The sequence below is a fragment of the Procambarus clarkii genome, chromosome 56 (assembly GCF_040958095.1).
Source record: "Procambarus clarkii isolate CNS0578487 chromosome 56, FALCON_Pclarkii_2.0, whole genome shotgun sequence".
Classification (NCBI taxonomy): Eukaryota; Metazoa; Arthropoda; class Malacostraca; order Decapoda; family Cambaridae; genus Procambarus; species Procambarus clarkii.
The window spans coordinates 24,331,656-24,353,547 of record NC_091205.1 but is presented as its reverse complement, the minus strand read 5'-3'; the positions used below and the strand labels follow the sequence as shown (position 1 = coordinate 24,353,547).

The 21,892-nt window shown below is 44.8% G+C and overlaps 2 protein-coding genes and 3 long non-coding RNA genes across 5 annotated transcripts; 1 reads left to right on the top strand and 4 right to left on the bottom strand.

The window, feature by feature from the left end:
* Positions 1-611: 611 nt before the first annotated feature.
* Positions 612-1,875, bottom strand: LOC138349516 (uncharacterized). The gene is made up of 2 exons (XR_011223061.1): positions 1,595-1,875; positions 612-1,181 (listed from the first exon to the last, which is right to left on the bottom strand). It is a non-coding gene; the product is annotated as an uncharacterized lncRNA (long non-coding RNA).
* Positions 1,876-7,986: 6,111 nt separating this feature from the next.
* LOC123770750 (uncharacterized) lies at positions 7,987-12,502 on the bottom strand. The gene is made up of 2 exons (XR_006774397.2): positions 12,389-12,502; positions 7,987-8,536 (listed from the first exon to the last, which is right to left on the bottom strand). It is a non-coding gene; the product is annotated as an uncharacterized lncRNA (long non-coding RNA).
* A 3,007-nt stretch (positions 12,503-15,509) lies between these two features.
* LOC123770749 (uncharacterized) lies at positions 15,510-17,599 on the top strand. Its single transcript, XR_006774396.2, has 2 exons — positions 15,510-15,567; positions 17,036-17,599. It is a non-coding gene; the product is annotated as an uncharacterized lncRNA (long non-coding RNA).
* Positions 17,600-19,597: 1,998 nt separating this feature from the next.
* On the bottom strand, positions 19,598-20,947 carry LOC138353216 (uncharacterized). The gene has a single exon (XM_069306098.1). The coding sequence runs from the start codon at positions 20,945-20,947 to the stop codon at positions 19,598-19,600; it is 1,350 nt and encodes a 449-aa protein (XP_069162199.1).
* A 352-nt stretch (positions 20,948-21,299) lies between these two features.
* Positions 21,300-21,827, bottom strand: LOC123770882 (uncharacterized). Its single transcript, XM_045763059.2, has one exon. It carries the CDS (start codon positions 21,825-21,827, stop codon positions 21,300-21,302), a length of 528 nt encoding a protein of 175 aa, XP_045619015.2.
* Positions 21,828-21,892: the final 65 nt, after the last annotated feature.

The window sequence follows — 21,892 nt, the reverse complement described above, 5'->3', positions numbered from 1 at the left end:
GTTTACAGGTCAACACCTGAGTGTAGTGTGGTAGAGGTGGTGTTTACAGGTCAACACCTGAATGTAGTGTGGTAGAGGTGGTGTTTACAGGTCAATACCTGAGTGTGGTGTGGTAGGGGTGGTGTTTACAGGTCAACACCTGAATGTAGTGTGGTAGGGGTGGTGTTTACAGGTCAACACCTGAATGTAGTGTGGTAGAGGTGGTGTTTACAGGTCAACACCTGAGTGTGGTGTGGTAGGGGTGGTGTTTACAGGTCAACACCTGAGTGTGGTGTGGTAGGGGTGGTGTTTACAGGTCAACACCTGAATGTAGTGTGGTAGGGGTGGTGTTTACAGGTCAACACCTGAATGTAGTGTGGTAGAGGTGGTGTTTACAGGTCAACACCTGAATGTAGTGTGGTAGAGGTGGTGTTTACAGGTCAACACCTGTGTGTAGTGTGGTAGGGGTGGTGTTTACAGGTCAACACCTGAGAGTAGTGAGTGTGAATGGTGTATAGTTTACAAGTCAATTCCTGATTATAATATATGACAGGTGGTGTTTATCTCAAACAAATGTAAAACAAAGTTATTTGTTACTTAGAGGAATTTTAAAAATATAATTAAAAAATCTGTTATTTTTTATATAACAATAGTTTTATTGTTCATACATCCTCTCAACAATCATTTACTAAATACAGAACAATCATTTGATGAGCATTAAACATCGATTTTGCATAATTCATGCGGAATGAATTCTTATTGGTTGATGGTGATATAAGAATTAAGTGTTGAATAATGAATGCTGCGGAGAAAGATTGGAATAGCGTGACAGTGCATCTTGACGGAGAATGGACGGAGCATCTGTCTGAGGTCAACGATGAGGTGATGAATTCGGCCGGGAGGGGGGCTTGACGGCTGAGTGGACAGCGCTCGGGACTTCATCACTGAGTTAAAAGTTATTTGCCAAATCCTCGAAATTCTCGACTACCAAATCGTCTGCCACCAGATCCGCGTCTCCTGAATCCGTCGCCCCCAAATCTACCGCGACCGCGAAATTCGTCGCTGCCAAATCTGCCGCCACCGAATCCAAACTGCGGGTCAGCAGCGGGGTCAGGGTCGGCCAGGGCGTTGGCTTCGGGCATAGCTAGAGTGGACCCCATCAGGGCGGCCAGGGCCACCATCACCCCTACCACAACAGTCAGCTGAAATGGTGAATAATTTGCGTGTAATTTGAAATATTGAATTTCCATTTGTGTGTCGAGTAATTATATATTCAAGAGTGTTTTACATTACCGGTTTCATATGATTTAAATGTGTAAACTGTCAGGTATTTTTTTCTATACAAATTCTCTGTTTAATCCCTATTTACACCTATGGTTTCCCTTCCATAACTTTTCTCTTGTAGTTCCATAACCCATAACCCTACACCTTCTATGACCCTCCTTTTCTAGTTTGTAATCTAACATTCTTATAACATAATTGTTCATATAATCTATCTTGTAATTGAAACCAGTTTGAACTATACTTGCTAACTCATAATGTTTAAAAAGAACGTAAATGAGATGCTAAATTATAGACTAATTCTTCGAAGACTTAGATAAGAACCACCACTTACAACTTTCATGCTGAAGGAGAGATAACCAAGATATCTGTTCCAAGATGATTGTGTGATATGTGCAGCTCCTTATATACTAGCCGAAGACATTCCCGTGCCTCAAGGCTCATCTCACTCTCTCCTTTTTTCCAGAAGAGCTTCCCTCTCGCCTTGGCATAGTTTAGATGAGACTTGAGACGATCAGTGCAGGAATTTGTAGCGCTGAAGGGAAACTGGAAGTGGGTTTTGAGGAGTATTCACGGATAATCCTCCACGCTGCCTGCAATAGTAGAGGACCCTTAACTTACTGTTGGTGAAAAAAAAAATCAAAATTTATTTTCAATTTTTTTTTTCATTTTCAAATTACGTCCAAATTCGGTCATACGGGCAAACGGCCAAAAGCGACGTTCTTTTTATGAGGACAGGTTGCAAAGGCGGCTATACCCCAACGCCCTGTCCTCCTGGGGCCAGATTCACGAAAGCACTTACGCAAGCACTTACGAACGTGTACATCTTTCCTCAATCTTTGACGGCTTTGTTTCCAATTATTAAACAGTTAACGAGCTCTGAAGCACCAGGAGGCTGTTTATAACAATAACAACAGTTGATTGGGAAGCTTTCATACTTGTAAACTGTTTAATAAATGTAAACAAAGCCGTCAAAGATTGAGGAAAGATGTACACGTTCGTAAGTGCTTGCGTAAGTGCTTTCGTGAATCTGGCCCCTGGAGGACAGGGCGTTGGAGTATAGCCGCCTTCAGCAACCTGTCCTCTTAAAAAGAACGTCGCTTTTGGCCGTTTGCCCGTATGAGCGAATTTGGACGTAATTTGAAAATGAAAAAAAATTGAAAATAAATTTGGGATTTTTTTTTTCAACAACAGTAAGTTAAGGGTCCTCTGATAGGTTAGGTGAACAGGAAATTCTCATAAAGTTTCAAAAGTTATGAAAAATGTTAATATAAAGTGTCCTCTCCTAACCTCTCCGCGTAGGCCGGACGATTCAAACAGAAAACGGGACAGTACGTCACTTTTGTGAGTCGATTTCATTTCAAATTACGTCCAAATTTAGCCATATCGCGCATACGAGCCAAAAGTGACGTTATTTTTAAGAGGACGGGTTGCACCAAGGGCTCTCAAAGTGTGGGATTCTGCTGACGCTTCAAGTCCGTTTATTTAGACAATAAAATCAACCCGTTCTCGCAAATTCGTAAAGTCAATATTGACTTATTAACTACGTGCATAGGTGATATACTAAACATAATAGATACCCTTAAAAAGCTTCATAGAAAACACCGACCTCATCTAACCTTATTAGTATCTTAAGATAAGCATCTTATTGCTTCGTAATTACAATTATTACTTAACCTATACCTATAATAGGTTAAGTAACAATTGTAATTATGAAGCTATAAGATGCTTATCTTAAAGCTATAAGATGCTTATCTTAAGATACTAACAAGGTTAGGTAAGGTCGGTGTTTTCTATGAAGCTTTTTAAGGGTATCTATTATGTTTAGTATGTCACCTATGCACTTATTTAATAAGTCAATATTGACTTTACGAATTTGCGAGAACGGGTTAATAAAATACATCTTGGTCGAGCGACTTGTGTGTACCGCCGTAAGTGGGTCACACCCGCCAAGTACATCGTTATAACGAAGTGTTAAATTTAGACCAACTGTTGACCTTCCCAGATTAAAACTCACAAACCAGTATTTACCCAGGTATTTTGTAGAACAAAATTGAAATATATGCGCATTGTTACCTGTTAAGAACCTTAAACATTGTTTAGACTTAAGGAGCACACTCTGGTGTTGATGGAACACATAAGACACTCGCCATCTTCTTGAGGTTATCATGAGATGAATTCGGGGCTTAGCGTTCCCGCGGCCCGGTCCTCAACCAGGCCTCCTTTTTGTTACACAATACTACAACACTCCTCACATGAGAGGCACGTCGTTTTCAACCCGTTCTCTTGCCACAACCTACAAAATAAGGGGTGCTAAAATGTTCGAACCCAAGCCACCCACCTAACCCAACCAACCGACGTATAGTAGACGTGGATACATGTGAGCCGCTATTTTTCCCCCTAGTACCCCATATTCTGTACCTTTGGGACCATAGCGGACAAAATGAGACATAATAGTTAAAAGGTTAGTTATAAACGTTGGTCACACAACTTGGCCATTCGAATAATATTTCTCATTTTGACGTCAAAATCTCCCCCACCGGACAAAATATAATGTGCTATAAATCATAGCGGCTCGCAAACATTCATACGTTCCCTAGGTGTGGGTCTATCGGTTTGGTTAGGTTAGGTTCGGGCAATTTAGTACATCATTTTAGTGACGTTTGTGACAACTGGAGGGGTTATAAAGGGCGGTGACTAAGGCCTCCGTCACTTGCCTCCTCCATACAGAGGAGCCTCGGACCCAGTCCAGGAAAAAAACCCGCGTGTGGTTGTCCATCACGACATCGTCATCGCTTTAAGATGAACCCCGTACGTGTTTCACCTATCTTGAGGTTATCTTGAGATGATTTCGGGGGCTTTTTAGTGTCCCCGCGGCCCGGTCCTTGACCAGGCCTCCACCCCCAGGAAGCAGCCCGTGACAGCTGACTAACACCCAGGTACCTATTTAACTGCTAGGTAACAGGGGCATAGGGTGAAAGAAACTCTGACACATTGTTTCTCGCCGGCGCCTGGGATCGAACCCGGGACCACAGGATCACAAGTCCAGCGTGCTGTCCGCTCGGCCGACCTAAAGAAAAGGAGTTTTGTTAACTAAACAAAACGAAACAAACTAAACAAAAGTTTTTTTTGAAAGGAGATTGGTTCTTTTACTGATATTGTGTTCGCTAACCATGGAACTGGGAGGGAGGGAATTATCAGGCTACAGCGCCAAGCCATTACAACTATATAGCACTTGGAAAGGGGGGTCAGGATAAGGACTTGGGACGGGACGGGGGAAAGGAATGGTGGCTAACCACTTGGACGGTTGGGGATTGAACGCCGACCTGCAAGATGCGAGACCGTCGTTCTACCGTTCTCTATGTATATTAAACAACCTACGAGCACCGGAACATCACAACCCATGATTATTACTGATCTTGAGAGAGGTTATCTTGATGATTTCGGGGCTTAGTGTCCCCGCGGCCCGGTCCTCGACCAGGCCTCCACCCCTAGGATGCAGCCCCTTGACAGCTGACTAACTCCCAGGTACCTCTTTACTGCTAGGTAACAGGTGCATAGGGTGAAAGAAACTCTGCCCATTGGTTCTCGCCGGCGTTCGGGATCGAACCCGGGACCACAGGATCACGCGTCCAGTGTTCTGTCCGCTCAGCATGACGAACACAGACGGGCATGGTGGTGGTAGGGAATAACTGAGTGTTGAGTAATGAGAATAAACTCAGGAAGAATGTAATTGAATATTTTACAATGCTTATGAGACTGTGTGACAGGTCACTGTGTTACCTGCTTCATCACGGAACATGTGAAGAAACGTACTGTTCCAGGAGTAACATATTGAATCAAACAAATGAAGTCATGATAGAAACCATTCGGACAGTTCGTCCCTCACTGGAGCTGCCTGAGAGAGAGATTGGGTGAGATATCAACATTGATATCAATCGACTTGATAATGATCCAGGACGGACCGAAACCTTGTGGTCTTTTCATCTTCTGGTGTGTAGTTTGGTCAACAGATATCAACATTGTTGATGTAAAGTGTTACAGAGCTAGGAGGACCAGGCAAGCTTGCACGGTGACTTGTCTACCAGCCGGGAGGTGAGTCCAGCAGATATTTATGTGTTGGGCATGCTAAGGTGTAGTTGAATTTCTCTGAACGTACATATGTGTGTACTCACCTATTTGTGCTTGCGGGGGTTGAGCTTTGGCTCCTTGGTCCCGCCTCTCAACTGTCAATCAACTGGTGTACAGATTCCTGAGCCTACGGGGCTCTATCATATCTACATTTGAAACTGTGTATGGAGTCAGCCTCCACCACATCACTGCCTAATGCATTCCATCCGTTAACCACTCTGAATGTGTGTGTGTGTGTGTGTGTGTGTGTGTGTGTGTGTGTGTGTGTACTCACCTAGTTGTGTTTGCGGGGGTTGAGCTCTGGCTCTTTGGTCCCGCCTCTCAGCCGTCAATCAACAGGCGTACAGATTCCTGAGCCTATTGGGCTCAGGAATGTGTGTGTGTACTCACCTAATTGTACTCACCTAATTGTGCTTGCGGGGGTTGAGCTTTGGCTCTTTGGTCCCGCCTCTCAACTGTCAATCAACTGGTGTACAGATTCCTGAGCCTACTGGGCTCTATCATACCTACATTTGAAACTGTGTATGGAGTCAGCCTCCACCACATCACTTCCTAGTGCATTCCATTTATTAACTACTCTGACACTGAAAAAATTCTTTCTAACGTCTCTGTGGCTCATCTGGGTACTAAGTTTCCACCTGTGTCCCCTTGTTCGTGTCCCACCCGTGCTGAAGAGTTTGTCTTTGTCCACCCTGTCAATTCCCCTGAGAATTTTGTAGGTGGTTATCATGTCTCCCCTTACTCTTCTGTTTTCCAGGGATGTGAGGTTCAGCTCCTTTAGCCTTTCCTCGTAGCTCAATCCTCTCAGTTCCGGGACGAGCCTGGTGGCATACCGCTGAATCTTCTCTAACTTTGTCTTGTGTTTAACTAGGTATGGACTCCAGGCTGGAGCTGCATACTCCAGGATTGGTCTTACATAAGTGGTATACAGGGTTCTGAAAGATTCCTTACACAAGTTTCTGAAGGCAGTTCTTATGTTGGCCAGTCTAGCATATGCCGCTGATGATATTCTTTTGATGTGGGCCTCTGGGGACAGGTTCGGTGTGATATCAACCCCCAGATCCTTCTCTCTATTTGATTCTTGCAGGATTTCCCCTCCCAGATGATACCTTGTGTTCAGCCTCCTGCTCCCTTCGCCTAATTTCATCACCTTACACTTTCCAGAGTTGAACTTCAGCAGCCATTTTCTAGACCATTCCTCCAGTTTATCCAGGTCATCCTGTAGTCTCTGCCTATCTTCATCCGTCTTGATTCTTCTCATAATTTTTGCATCATCAGCAAACATCGAGAGGAATGAGTCTATACCCTCTGGAAGATCGTTCACATATATTAGAAACAGGATGGGTCCAAGTACTGAGCCCTGTGGGACTCCGCTGGTGACATCTCGCCACTCTGATGTCTTCCCCCTCACCGTTACTCGCTGTTTCCTGTTGCTTAAGTACTCCCTTATCCACTGGAGCACCTTCCCTTTTACTCCTGCCTGTTGCTCCAACTTTTTTAACAGCCTTTTATGGGGTACTGTGTCGAAGGCTTTTTGGCAATCCAGGAAAATGCAGTCGGCCCACCCTTCTCTTTCCTGCCTAATTTTCGTTGCCTGGTCATAAAATTCTATTAACCCTGTGAGGCACGATTTACCATCTCTGAACCCATGTTGGTGGTGCGTTACAAAGTTATTTCCCTCCAGATGCTCTACGAGCCTTTTCCTCACGATCTTCTCCAGCACCTTGCATGGTATACAAGTTAAGGAAACTGGCCTGTAATTCAGTGCCTCTTGCCTGTCACCCTTTTTGTATATTGGGACCACGTTAGCTGTCTTCCAACTTTCTGGTAAGTCTCCTGTTTCCAGTGACCTGTTATACACCATAGAGAGTGGCACACTTAGTGCTTCTGCACCTTCCTTTAGTATCCATGGTGAGATTCTATCAGGCCCAACAGCCTTTGTCACATCTAGCTCCAGCAGACACCTTTTGACCTCATCACTGGTGAGGTCAAATTCCTCCAAGGTTTCCAAGGTTGCCGCCTCCTCATTTAGTGCAGGGGCTTCTCCTTGTTCTATTGTGAAGACCTCCTGGAATCTCTTGTTGAGTTCTTCACACACCTCCTTGTCATTCTCTGTGTATCTGTTCTCCCCTTTCCGCAGCTTCATCACTAGTTCCTTCACTGCTGTTTTCCTCCTGATATGGCTGTGGAGCAGCTTTGGTTGGGTCTTGGCTTTACTCGCGATGTCATTTTCAAACTGTCTCTCTGCTTCCCTCCTCACTCTGATGTACTCATTTCTGGCCCTCTGGTACCTCTCCCTGCTCTCTGGTGTTCTGTTATTTCTGTAGTTTCTCCATGTTCTTTTACTCAGTTGTTTCGCTACCTTACATTCCTGGTTGAACCATGGGTTTTTCTGTTGTTTTTCGTTTTTCTCCTTTTGGACAGGGATAAACCTGTCTGTGTGTGTGTGTGTGTGTGTGTGTGTGTGTGTGTGTGTGTGTGTGTGTGTGTGTGTGTAATGTATTTATGTGGGTGTATTTATTTGAATGATATTTGGGTTTTTATTGAAAACTGTAATCATATATCTTCTATGTTTCTTTAGGGTCACAGATACAATTTACTGGTATTTATTTATTTATTTATATACTCTGGAAGTAAAGAGTTCCTGGAAGTTTAAGGATATGACGAGGTAGTGCTGAAGGTTGAAGGTCTGGTCGATAGAGGTTCGGGAGGATGAAGCCCCATGCATTGAGGTGTTGGACTGGCCCCAGTAGCTTAGTGGAATTCAACAAAATAACAGTATTTTTCAGTCAATAACTCGCGGCATATCAATAACATCCAGGGGCTGCAGGAGTCAATACTTTCTTCAATAATTCATTACACTTATTCTATTCACTTCACTTAAACTATTAGGTCGTTGTTTTCCATCAAGGAAACAATGACCCTCTCACTTGAGAGAAGGTCGTAGAGAGCCCACTCTTGATTAATCAGAACTACGACCAAATCTACGACGACCAAATCTACGACGACCAAATCTGCGACGACCAAATCCAAACTGTGGGTCAGGGCCGGGGTTAGGGTCAGCCAGGGCGTTGGGGTCAGGTAGAGCACTGGTTGACCCCATCAGGGCGGCCAGGGCTGTCACCAAAACAAACAACAGCGACAACTGCAATTGGGAGAAAAACGTGTTCAGTTTCGTTAGCAAATATAAACGAAGAACGCATCGCTATTGTAAACAAAAGGTGAACGTATAGGAGTGTAACGCTCGCCTGGTTGAACAAGGAGATGAGAGCCTTGTAGTACCTGTTCTTAAGGGTGAGAGTTGATATAATATACAACACGTCATAGGTCATAATACACATTTCTGGAGTGTTTCTCATGTCTCTCATCGCTACTGCCAGTCTTCAGTGAGACATGTATACTGAGAGGTGTGTCTACTTCTTGGAGAACATACACATAGAGAGAATACATTAACCCTGATGTATACTTGCTGATTGGTCAGTGAAGGTCTCGTGGTGGCCTTGATAAGCCTGTCGTAAAGGATTATTAACACGACCGCACTACTTTACTGACCAAGCAGCAAGTATACTTCAGTTCTGAATATAGTCCAGGACAAAATTAATTAAACTCTCTCTGTATATACAGTGAGAGTTGAATTTTGTGTATATTTATATTAGAGAAAAGGCTAGGTTTTGGCTGAAGAAGAGTAGTAATACACCAGGGAGAGGGTATATAGTTGATGGTCCACCACTCCTCCCCTTTCCATCACTTTTCATTCATTCCTCTGCAATCCTTCACCATCATTCACCCCTCCAATACTCTTTACTCATCTTCCCTTCCGTCACTTTCCTATCCAGGAATTCGTGTACATTTTTGTCAGTAACTGCTAAGACAATTTAAATGAAAATAAAAGAAACATGAAAATCATGTACCACGAACCTTAGAGTTCAAGCTGGAAAAATATGCACTGAAAACTATACAGTGTAAAAGAGATGATCTACCTGCTCGGCCTTCACTCCTCTAAGTTACTTCATGCAGGTCGGCGTTCAATCCCCGACCGTCCAAGTGGTTGGACACCATTCCTTTTCACCCGTCCCATATCAAATCCTTATCCTGATCCCTTGTAGGTGCTATGTAGTCGTAACGGCTTAGTGCTTTCTCCTGATAATTAATTAATCCTCCAAGTGTTTGTACACAGTAAAGGTTCACAGTAAAAACAGTACACAGTAAAAAGTTTGTAAAGGTTCTAAAGCCAAGGGAAAGCGAGCGCATGCGAAAAGGCGCCATGACACAGACCAAAAACATTTTAAACTCGTTATGCATTTTTTGTGTTTAAGATCAGAATACAAGGATGATAGTGGTTGTTTTGGTTGCACAGATGCCAGCGGCCTCCAGAGCACACCACAGGAGATCCACCTACCTACCTTGAGGTGCTTCCGGGGCTTAGTGTCCCCGCGGCCCGGTCGTCGACCAGGCCTCCTGGTTGCTGGACTGATCAACCAGGCTGTTAGACGCGGCTGCTCGCAGCCTGACGTATGAGTCACAGCCTGGTTGATCAGGTATCCTTTGGAGGTGCTTATCCAGTTCTCTCTTGAACACTGTGAGGGGTTTGCCAGTTATGCCCCTTATGTGTAGTGGAAGCGTGTTGAACAGTCTCGGGCCTCTGATGTTGATAGAGTTCTCTCTCAGAGTACCTGTTGCACCTCTGCTTTTCAACGGGGGTATTCTGCACATCCTGCCATGTCTTCTGGTCTCATGTGGTGTTATTTCTGTGTGCAGGTTTGGGACCAGCCCCTCAATTATTTTCCACGTGTAAATTATTATGTATCTCTCCCGCCTGCGCTCAAGGGAGTACAGATTTAGGCTCTTTAGTCGGTCCCAGTAATTTAGATGTTTTACTGAGTGGATTCTAGCAGTAAAGGATCTCTGCACGCTCTCTAGGTCAGCAATTTCTCCAGCTTTGAAAGGGGCTGTCATTGTGCAGCAGTACTCCACTCTAGATAGCACAAGCGTTTTGAAAAGTATCATCATCGGTATAGCATCTCTAGTGTGAAAAGTTCTTGTTATCCAACCTGTCATTTTTCTTGCAGTTGTGACGGCTACTTTATTGTGTTCTTTAAAGGTAAGGTCTTCCGACATGAGTACACCCAGGTCCTTTACATTGCCTTTTCATTCTATGTTATGATTTGCCTGCGTTTTGTACGTGGTTTCTGTTTTTATATTTTCAATTTTTCCGTAGCGCATGAGCTGAAACTTATCCTCGTTGAATACCATATTATTTTCTGTAGCCCATAGAAAGACCTGATCTACATCTGATTGGAGGTTTGCCGTGTCCTCTATGTTGCCAACTCTCATGAAAATCCTAGTGTCATCTGCAAAGGATGATACAGTGCTATAGGTTGTGTTCTGGTCTATGTCCGATATGAGGATGAGAAAAAGTACTGGAGCAAGCACAGTACCCTGGGGGACTGAGCTCTTCACGGTTGATGGGCTGGATTTTATTTTGTTGACTATTACACATTGGGTTCTGTCAGTCAGGAAATTGTAGATCCATCTGCCTATTTTCCCGGTAATTCCTTTTGAACGCATTTTATGTGCAATAACACCATGGTCACATTTATCAAAAGCTTTTGCGAAATCTGTGTAAATTACATCAGCGTTTTGTTTGTCTTCCATAGCATCTAATGCCATATCATAGTAGTCCAGCAACTGCGACAGGCAAGAGCGCCCTGTTCTGAAACCATGTTGTCCGGGGTTATGGAGATGCTGTGATTCCATGTATTTTGTGATCTTACTTCTTAGCACTCTCTCAAAAATTTTTATGATGTGCGATGTTAGTGCTATCGGTCTGTAATTTTTTGCCTCTGCCTTATTTCCTCCTTTATGGAGTGGTGCTATCTCTGCTGTTTTTAGTATGTCAGGGATAACGCCAGTATCTAGGCTTTGTCTCCACAGAATGTGAAGGGCCTGCGATAGTGTTTTTTTACAGTTCTTGATGAATATGGAGTTCCAAGAATCCGGGCCTAGTGCAGAGTGCATAGGCATACTGTTTATGGCTTCTTCAAAATCTAGTGGGGATAGGGCGACGTCTGATATGTGATTTGATGTTGGTATCATATCCATGAAAAATTCATTTGGGTTATCAGTCTTTAGTGCATTTAATGGCTCACTGAAAACAGAGTCGTACTGCTTCCTCAGTAACTCGCTCATTTCTTTGTTGTCATCTGTGAAAGTTCCATCTCCCTTTCGCAGGGGCCCGATACTAGATGTGGTTTTTGATCTTGATTTTGCATAGGAGAAAAAATATTTCGGATTTCTCTCTATTTCACTGATGGCCTTTTGCTCTCTTTGCCTCTCCTGGGTTTTGTATGATTCTTGTAGCTTGAGTTCAATTGTTTCTATTTCTCTACCTAACCTTCTTCGCCGTTCTTGAGATAGGGTGCGACTCTCAAGTTGTTCCGCGATTCGTTTTCTTCGCCTATATAGGGAACGACGTTCCCGTTCCAATCTGCATCTCTTTCTCTTTTTTCTTAGGGGTATGCGGTTTGAACATATTTCTAGTGCTACTGAGCTTATTTTTTCCAGGCACTGGTTCAGGTTTGCATTTCCTAGCTGTTCTTCCCAGTTTATTTCTGTGAAGTCCTGGTTTATTTGCTCCCAGTTTATCCGTTTATTATTGAAGTTGAATTTGCTGAATCCAGCAGACAGTTTACAACTCTGGGAGGTTGGCCGAATACAGTGATGCCTCCAGAAAGAGATTCGACTTTTATCGCACCAGTGAACTAAAGAGTTAAATAATTGTTGAAAAAGCACCACTTTTGACAGATGTACTCAGCGGGAGCGGTCGCTTCCCTTGCGTCGCACGCTAGATATACTCCACTTTTCACCATTCCTTTCCTGCACCCTAGCCTAAATCCTTATCCTTTTCAGTTGCTATATAGTCGTAATAGTTTAGTGCATGCTTGTGATAACTACCTTACCTTATCTCTCCTTGTAAACAATCTTAGGATATACTTACAACTCTCATGTTGACAGACTGTAAACGAACAATTCACAGTGGGGACATGAGCTGTGGTAGTGATGAGGAGGAGGAGGGCTTATATATATGTCGTGGATCGCTTCCCTAACTCCCTCTCTCCCTCTCTCCCTCTGTCCCGCCCCCTCCCTCTCCCTCACTTCCCCTTCATCTCCGACAATATCTGGTTTCCACCACCCACCTACTGAGTGGTGAGTATTAAGTCCCCCACAACGCAAACTCTCTCTCCTTTATCATTCATAATTACACCAACTGAGTCAGTCCTTCCTTGGTGGTTATTTCAGAATTGCTGTAATGAGAGAATATGATTGTTCTGCAACTTGCATTGTTATGCGCCGTAAGGTGCGCGACGCATATAAAGGTGACTCGCGAAGAACTTCCTGCTTGCCTTGGCAATGAAGGAGTCTAAGAAAGCTTCGGAGACAGGAAATGATTTAGGTGATGGGACGGCGAAGAGGAGTGATTTCGGGGTAAAATGAAAACCCACCAGCATAGTAAACTAAAAGGACAGAATCGGGGGAGTAAACACAGGGGTAGAGTCAGTGGTGTAAACTTCTTACGGGCAGAGACAGGAGAGTAAACCCAGGGGCTAAGTCTGGGAAATAAACCCCAGATGGAGAATCAGGGGGGGGGGAGGAAACCCTGGGGGCAGCTTGCGTCATTGGAGTAAACTTCGTGAAAGAGTTTGAGAGGAATAAGCTCCCATGGGATAGAGTCTCGAGGAGTAAACTCAAAAGCTGAATCAGGGAAGTAAACTATGGGAATAGAATCAGGGGAGTAAACCCTGGGAACTTAATAAGGAGAGTAAACCCAGGACGGTGGAGTTATGGGAGTAAACCCAGGGGGGAGGCAGAGTTACGGGAGTAAACCCAGGAGGGCAGAGTTATGGGAGTAAACCCAGGAGGGCAGAGTTATGGGAGTAACCCCAGGGGGGCAGAGTTATGGGAGTAAACCCAGGGGGAGGCAGAGTTACGGGAGTAAACCCAGGGGGAGGCAGAGTTATGGGAGTAAACCCAGGAGGGCAGAGTTACGGGAGTAAACCCAGGGGGGGGCAGAGTTATGGGAGTAAACCCAGGGGGAGGCAGAGTTATGGGAGTAAACTCAGGTGGAGGCAGAGTTATGGGAGTAAACCCAGGGGAGGCAGAGTTACGGGAGTAAACCCAGGGGGTGGCAGAGTTACGGGAGTAAACCAAGGGGGAGGCAGAGTTATGGGAGTAAAGCCAGGAGGGCAGAGTTATGAGAGTAAACCCAGGGGGAGGCAGAGTTACGGGAGTAAACCCAGGGGGGGCAGAGTTATGGGGAGGAAACCCAGGGGGAGGCAGAGTTACGGGAGTAAACCCAGGGGAGGGGCAGAGTTATGGAAGTAAACCCATAGCACAAAAGTAGAGTACAATAAGTAAACCAAGAGGTCGAATAAACTGAGTAAAGACAAAGGGACATACGAGGTTTACTCACACCTCGTTGCGTCTCGCCAGACGTCATTCCTGCACGTCGTGACGTAGCGTCAGAATGTTAATGACCAAATTAGGAACATATTGCTCGTGAGGAAGTTAACACTCATCAAGTGACGCCCACAGACTGTAAAGTGAGTTTACCATTTAGGCGGGTATACCAGGGGGACAGATGACGGTGAGTATATCATGAGACAGGTGTTGGCGAGTATACCACGAGACAGGTATACTCGTGTATACCTGTCTCGTATACATTGTATACTCAATATAGTATACATAGTATACTCAGTATAGTATACATTGTATACTCAGTATAGTATACATTGTATACTCAGTATAGTATACATTGTATACTCAGTATAGTATACATTGTATACTCAGTATAGTATACATTGTATACTCAGTATAGTATACATTGTATACTCAGTATAGTATACATTGTATACTCAGTATAGTATACATTGTATACTCAGTATAGTATACATTGTATACTCAGTATAGTATACATTGTATACTCAGTATAGTATACATTGTATACTCAGTATACAATGGACCACATGGAGGGGGAGTACAGACAGGCACCTCAACATTAGCGTAATAAGGCAGTCTCCCGTGGCGTAGTGGTAAGACTAGCCTAGCGTTTCGCGAGAGCTTTGTCCTGGGTTCGTATCCTGGCCGGGGAGGATTTACTGGCCGCAGAGCCTTACCTGTAGCCTCTGTTTACCCAACAGTAAAATGGGTACTTGGTTGTTAAACGATTTGGCGGGTCGTATTCCAGGGAACATAGGATTAAGGACCTGCTTGAAACGCTACTCGTGCTGGTGTCTGTACAAGAATGCAAGAACTCTTGTAAAAAAAAGTTACAAAGTACAACTTTAATAATAAAAATAACAAAATACAACTATAATAATAAAAAATAATAGGGGTGGTTGGAGAGGAAAAGATTAAAGTGTTAGTGAGAATCTACAATGTCTTCTCTGAACATTTCTTGAGGTTATCTTGAGATGATTTCGGGGGCTTTGGTGTCCCCGCGGCCCGGTCCTCGACCAGGCCTCCACCCCCAGAAAGCAGCCCGTGACAGCTGACTAACACCCAGGTACCTATTTACTGCTAGGTAACAGGGGCATAGGGTGAAAGAAACTCAGCAAATTGTTTCTCGCCGGCGCCCGGGATCGAACCCGGGACCACAGGATCACAAGTCCAGTGTGCTGTCCGCTCGGCCGACAGGCTCCCTCTTTATTTTCTTCTTCGAGGATGTGGGTCCCTTCAATTGCAGCCGTGGTGGTACCCCAACAAATACAATATTAAACTATACAGCAATAAAAAAATATTACAAAATAATAAATCAGAAATGTTGAGTAGATTAACAATTACAAATGACTTGTTTAAATATTTATTTTAGAATTATCGGAATAATTAAATCTTTTATTAAATTCAGCCTTGTTGATGATTGTCGATTGTGGCCATTGTTTCCGGAGACGAGGTCGAGGTGGGAGGGGGAGTGAGAGTGGGGGAGGAGGGGAGGGGTCAGAGAGGGGGAATGGGGGGAGTGAGAGAGGGGGGAGGGGGGTTAGGAATGAGAAAGAGGGAGGGGTATAGGGGGCACGATCCAGGACACATACATATATATAAGCACTCTTCTCCTCGTCGCCACAGTTCCACAAGTCACCACCACTGTGAAGTGCTATACAGTCTGTCAAGATGAGAGTTGTAAGTATATCTCAAGATTGTTTACACCGAGAGATAAGGGAAGGTATCAGGAGAAAGCACGAAGCCATTGCGACTATGTAGTACTTAGATAGTGTGGTAGGATAGGGCGGAGGCAAGGAATGGTGTCCAAGCACTTGGAGGACTGAAGGCCGAGCTCTACCTTCAAGGTCCAGGTGTTGGGCCACAAGGAGAGTCGAGTGTCACCAAGTAGATCATTTCCTTGACTTTAATCATTTAGAGTTTTCAATGCATATTTATCTAGCTTGGATTGTAAGATTTGTACGAGTACATGATTTTTATGCTCCTTTTATGTCCATTTAAATTGTCTTGGCAGTTTTTGGACAGAAATTAACACAAATTCTTGGATTTGAAGTTGAAGGTGAGTAAAGAGTAATGGAGGGTGAAGGAAGTGGAAGGATTACAGAGTGATTAATAGAGAGTGATGGAAGGGGAAAGTAAAGGGTTACAGAGAGAGGTAGAGAGTGATGGAAGGGGGTAGGAGTAGTGGACCATGAACTATATACCCTGTCCCTGTTGTAACACTACTCCTCTTCAGCCTGTGCTCGCCCAAGCTTCATAAATATGCCTGTACCTTGTAATCAAAACCCAGCATTTTCTCTAATATAAATATACACAAAATTCAATTCTCAGTGGATACACAGAGTTTAATTTTGTCCTGGACTATTCAGGACTGAAGTATACTTGCTGCTTGGTCAGTAAAGTAGTGCGGTCGTCTTAATAATCCTTTACGAGAGGCTTATCAAGGGACCACTACAAGACCTTACTGACCAATCATCAAGTATACATCAGGGTTAATGTATTCTCTCTCAGTGTATGTACTCCAAGAAGCAGACACCTCACAGTATACATGTCTCACTGAAGACTGGCAGTAGTGGTGAGAGACACCTCACAGTATACATGTCTCACTGAAGACTGGCAGTAGTGGTGAGAGACACCTCACAGTATACATGTCTCACTGAAGACTGGCAGTAGTGGTGAGAGACACCTCACAGTATACATGTCTCACTGAAGACTGGCAGTAGCGATGAGAGACACCTCACAGTATACATGTCTCACTGAAGACTGGCAGTAGTGGTGAGAGACACCTCACAGTATACATGTCTCACTGAAGACTGGCAGTAGCGATGAGAGACACATGACAGTATACATGTCTCACTGAAGACTGGCAGTAGTGGTGAGAGACACCTCACAGTATACATGTCTCACTGAAGACTGGCAGTAGTGGTGAGAGACATGAGAAACACTCCAGAAATGAGTATTATGACCTATGACGTGTTGTATATTATATCAACTCTCACCCTTAAGAACAGGTACTACAAGGCTCTCATCTCCTTGTTCAACCAGGCGAGCGTTACACTCCTATACGTTCACCTTTTGTTTACAATAACGATGCGTTCTTCGTTTATATTTGCTAACGAAACTGAACACGTTTTTCTCCCAATTGCAGTTGTCGCTGTTGTTTGTCTTGGTGGCAGCCCTGGCCGCCCTGATGGGGTCAACCAGTGCTCTGCCTGACCCCAACGCCCTGGCTGACCCTAACCCCGGCCCTAAACTTGGTCGTCAGGGATTTGGACGTCGTAGATCTGGTCGTCATAGATTTGGTCGTAGGATTGGTCGCAGCACCGATTAATCAAGAGTGGGCACCCTAGGATTCGAACCCAGCTCTCAAGTGGATAATCCTTGACGGAAAATAATGATCTGATAGTTTAAAGTGTAATGAATTGTTCAAGTGTAATGAATTATAGGATAATGACTCCTGCAGCCCCTGGATGTTATTGATATGCTGCGAGTCACCGAGCGAAAAATACTGTTATTTTTATTGAATTAGACTAAACTTCTGGAGTTGGTCCAACACCTGAGACTAAGCTTAACTGTGGCCTCACCTCCAGAGTCTTCATCGGCCAGACCTTCAACATCCAGTACTTATATTGCCAAATTCTACAATCTCCAGGACCTCTTATACTTCCAGAGCGCCTGAGAGCACACAAATAAATAAATAAATACCATTAAATTGTATTTGACACCCTTAAAATAACTTTTAAGATATTTGATTACAATTCCCAATAAAACCCAACTAATCATTGAAACAAATACATTGACATAGACGCACATTACACACACACACACACGCACACACACACACACACACACACACACACACACACACACACACACACACACACACACACACACACACACACACACACACACACACACACACACACACCAGCGACTAGCACCATATGTTCGTTCTGAGAAATTCAACTACACCTTAGCATGCCCAACACATAAATATCTGCTGGACTCACCTCCCGACTGGTAGACAAGTCACCGTGCAAGCTTGCCTCGTCCTCCGTGCTCTGTAACACTTTACATCAACAATGTTGATATCTGTTGACCAAACTACACACCAGAAGATGAAAAGACGACGAGGTTTCGGTCCGTCCTGGACCATTATCAAGTCGATTGATATCAATGTAGTTGTTCACATGTTCCGTGATGAAGCAGGTAACACAGTTTGTTCTCATTACTCAATACTCAGTTATTCCCTCCCACCACCATGCCCGTCTGTTCATTATTCACACCTGATGACTTTCTCTTGTGTAAATAATTAAATAGATTACCCGGCGATGCCCGGGTCGACTCGGGAGTTGAAAAAAGCACAGCTCATCATACCATGCGTTCTATTATATTGTTTCTTAACATACGTGAAAATTATAATGTGGTGACATCAAGTAAATGTTTATAAAAATGGTTATATACTTTTTATTTATGTGTGCGTCTCTGTCTGATATTTTGTGTGATCTAATACGGTTATAAATGTACATACAACCATTATGTATATAGTTTTTCATTTGATTTGATGTGTACAAGTGATTATAGTGGCTGGTACCGCTGACACGGGAACCATATGTAGATGAACACGTGGGTGCGTTGTCACGTGCTGCCTCCTCAAACCACTATGTAAACATTGAACACGTGACTGCACGTGTTATGTCACGTGCTGCCTCCCAAACCAGTATGTAAACATTGAACACGTGACCGCGTGTGTTATGTCACGTGCTGTCCCCAAAACCAATATGTAAACATTGAACACGTGACCGCACGTGTTATGTCACGTGCTGCCTCCCAAACCACTATGTAAACATTGAACACGTGACCGCACGTGTTATGCCACGTGCTGCCTCCCAAACCAGTATGTAAACATTGAACACGTGACCGTCTGATGACTTGGGCAAGAATTCTGTATATAGGCAAGGCTCGGGAAAAATTACATTTTGTATGTTCGTAGTCCTGTCTAAAGTCAGTAATGTTTTTGTAGTGTGTTTATGTCCGTATGTTCTGTGTGAGTGGCTGTCCTTGGAGTATGTTTGTGTGTTTGACTGTGATGTGTGGATAGGATTTTGTAATTGTTCGCTCGCTGTTTTAACTCCTGAATATACACACAGAAATGCTCGGGTGCATGGGGGGGAGTTGTGTAAAACCCTGGTTTGTGTGTCTCGGAGACGCTGCAGGATCCAGTAAGTTCAGTAGAACTACGGTTTCAACTCTTTTGACCATGTCGTAGCTCAGTCGATTAAGGCAGCGTCTGGGATGCTCCCGGACGTAGGTTCGAATCCTCATCACGGCCCTTGTGGATTTGTTCTCCTGAATATCAAATGGTTAGAACAAAACACTGTGGTAATGTAGATTTTATATATGAACACACTGATCACATTTGCTAATTGCTGAATAATTAGTTGTTCTCTACATTGTAATCATTGTGTTAATGGAGGTACTGAAGCCATGGGGCTCCAGGTGGTGGAAGTTGATGATGACGGATGACTGAGGTGGTGGAGTCTTAGATGGTTGATGTGGTGGAGTCTTAGATGGTTGAGGTGGTGGAGTTTTAGATGGTTGAGGCGGTGGAGTCTTAGATGGTTGAGGCGGTGGAGTCTTAGATGGTTGAGGTGGTGGAGTCTTAGATGGTTGAGGCGGTGGAGTCTTAGATGGTTGATGTGGTGGAGTCTTAGATGGTTGAGGCGGTAGTCTTAGATGGTTGATGTGGTGGAGTCTTTGATGGTTGAGGTGGTTGAGTCTTAGATGGTTGAGGTGGTGGAGTCTTAGATGGTTGATGTGGTGGAGTCTTAGATGGTTGAGGCGGTAGAGTCTTAGATGGTTGAGGTGGTGGAGTCTTAGATGGTTGAGGCGGTGGAGTCTTAGATGGTTGAGGTGGTGGAGTCTTAGATGGTTGAGGTGGTGGAGTCTTAGATGGTTGAGGTGGTGGAGTCTTTGATGGTTGAGGCGGTGGAGTCTTAGATGGTTGAGGTGGTGGAGTCTTAGATGGTTGAGGCGGTGGAGTCTTAGATGGTTGAGGCGGTGGAGTCTTAGATGGTTGATGTGGTGGAGTCTTTGATGGTTGAGGTGGTGGAGTCTTAGATGGTTGAGGCGGTGGAGTCTTAGATGGTTGAGGCGGTGGAGTCTTAGATGGTTGAGGCGGTGGAGTCTTAGATGGTTGAGGTGGTGGAGTCTTAGATGGTTGAGGTGGTGGAGTCTTAGATGGTTGAGGCGGTGGAGTCTTAGATGGTTGAGGTGGTGGAGTCTTAGATGGTTGAGGTGGTGGAGTCTTTGATGGTTGAGGCGGTGGAGTCTTAGATGGTTGATGTGGTGGAGTCTTTGATGGTTGAGGTGGTGGAGTCTTAGATGGTTGAGGCGGTGGAGTCTTAGATGGTTGAGGCGGTGGAGTCTTAGATGGTTGAGGTGGTGGAGTCTTTGATGGTTGAGGTGGTGGAGTCTTAGATGGTTGAGGCGGTGGAGTCTTAGATGGTTGAGGCGGTGGAGTCTTAGATGGTTGAGGTGGTGGAGTCTTTGATGGTTGAGGTGGTGGAGTCTTTGATGGTTGAGGTGGTGGAGTCTTAGATGGTTGAGGTGGTGGAGTCTTAGATGGTTGAGGCGGTGGAGTCTTAGATGGTTGAGGTGGTGGAGTCTTAGATGGTTGAGGTGGTGGAGTCTTTGATGGTTGAGGCGGTGGAGTCTTAGATGGTTGAGGCGGTGGAGTCTTAGATGGTTGAGGTGGTGGAGTCTTAGATGGTTGAGGTGGTGGAGTCTTTGATGGTTGAGGTGGTGGAGTCTTAGATGGTTGAGGCGGTGGAGTCTTAGATGGTTGAGGTGGTGGAGTCTTAGATGGTTGAGGTGGTGGAGCCTTAGATGGTTGAGGTGGTGGAGCCTTAGATGGTTGAGGCGGTAGAGTCTTAGATGGTTGAGGAGGTGGAGTCTGGATGCGATGGATGATTAAGGCGGTATAGAGGAAGGGGGGGGGGGGAAGATAAGGTGTTAACATTACTTTTGAAGTTAATGAAATTTCCTCCAATTCAGTCATTGAACAGTTGAATTATTCGCATGTTTATTCAATTGTTTCATATCATTGAGTGTTTGGAGTGATCATTTTATTTATTCGATCATCTATCAGGACTAGGATCTATCAGGCACTTAGAGAACCACCTAAGGAACCTGTGCATCTTTCCTCAATCTTCCTTTAAATTTATCAAACAACTTTTGGGTTTCGAAATACAACGTGGTTGTTTACAACAATAATAACCTTGGGTTGTGAAGTTGAGAAGCTCGTAAACTGTTAACTAAATGTAAACAAAAGTTGACAGATGTACAGGTTTCGTAAGTCGTTGGGCAAATGGTTGCTGTGTCGAGGCGGTAGAGGATGTAGGGTGATAAGATCAGCCATAGTAGCCATAGCTGCCATCATGGACACACCCGCCGCTCCCGTAACCAACACCATAGTTGTAATTATTGACGTAGCCCACTGTACGGGGGCGGAACCGCTGACCGCCATAAAATCCGAAACCACCGTATCCCACCGCACCGAATCCGCCACCGCCAACTCCATAGCCGCCAGTTCTGTGACCGCCAAATCCACGTCCACCAATTCCGAGACTGACGCCGCCGCCAAATCCTCGTCCACCACCGCCGCCAAATCCTCGACCACCGCCGCCAAATCCACGTCCACCAATTCCGAGACTGACGCCGCCGCCAAATCCACGTCCTCCGCCGCCGCCAAATCCACGACCACCGCCGCCAAATCCACGCCCTCCGCCGCCAAATCCACGACCACCTCCGCCAAATCCACGTCCACCTCCGCCGCCAAATCCACGACCACCCCCGCCGCCAGATCCGTGTTTAGGGTCAGCCGCGGGGTCAGGGTCAGCCAGGGCGTAGGGGTCAGGCATGGCTCGGGCTGACCCCATCAGGGCGGCCAGGGCCACCACCACCACCACCAGGCACAGCTGAAATGCCGAAGAAAATAAAATCA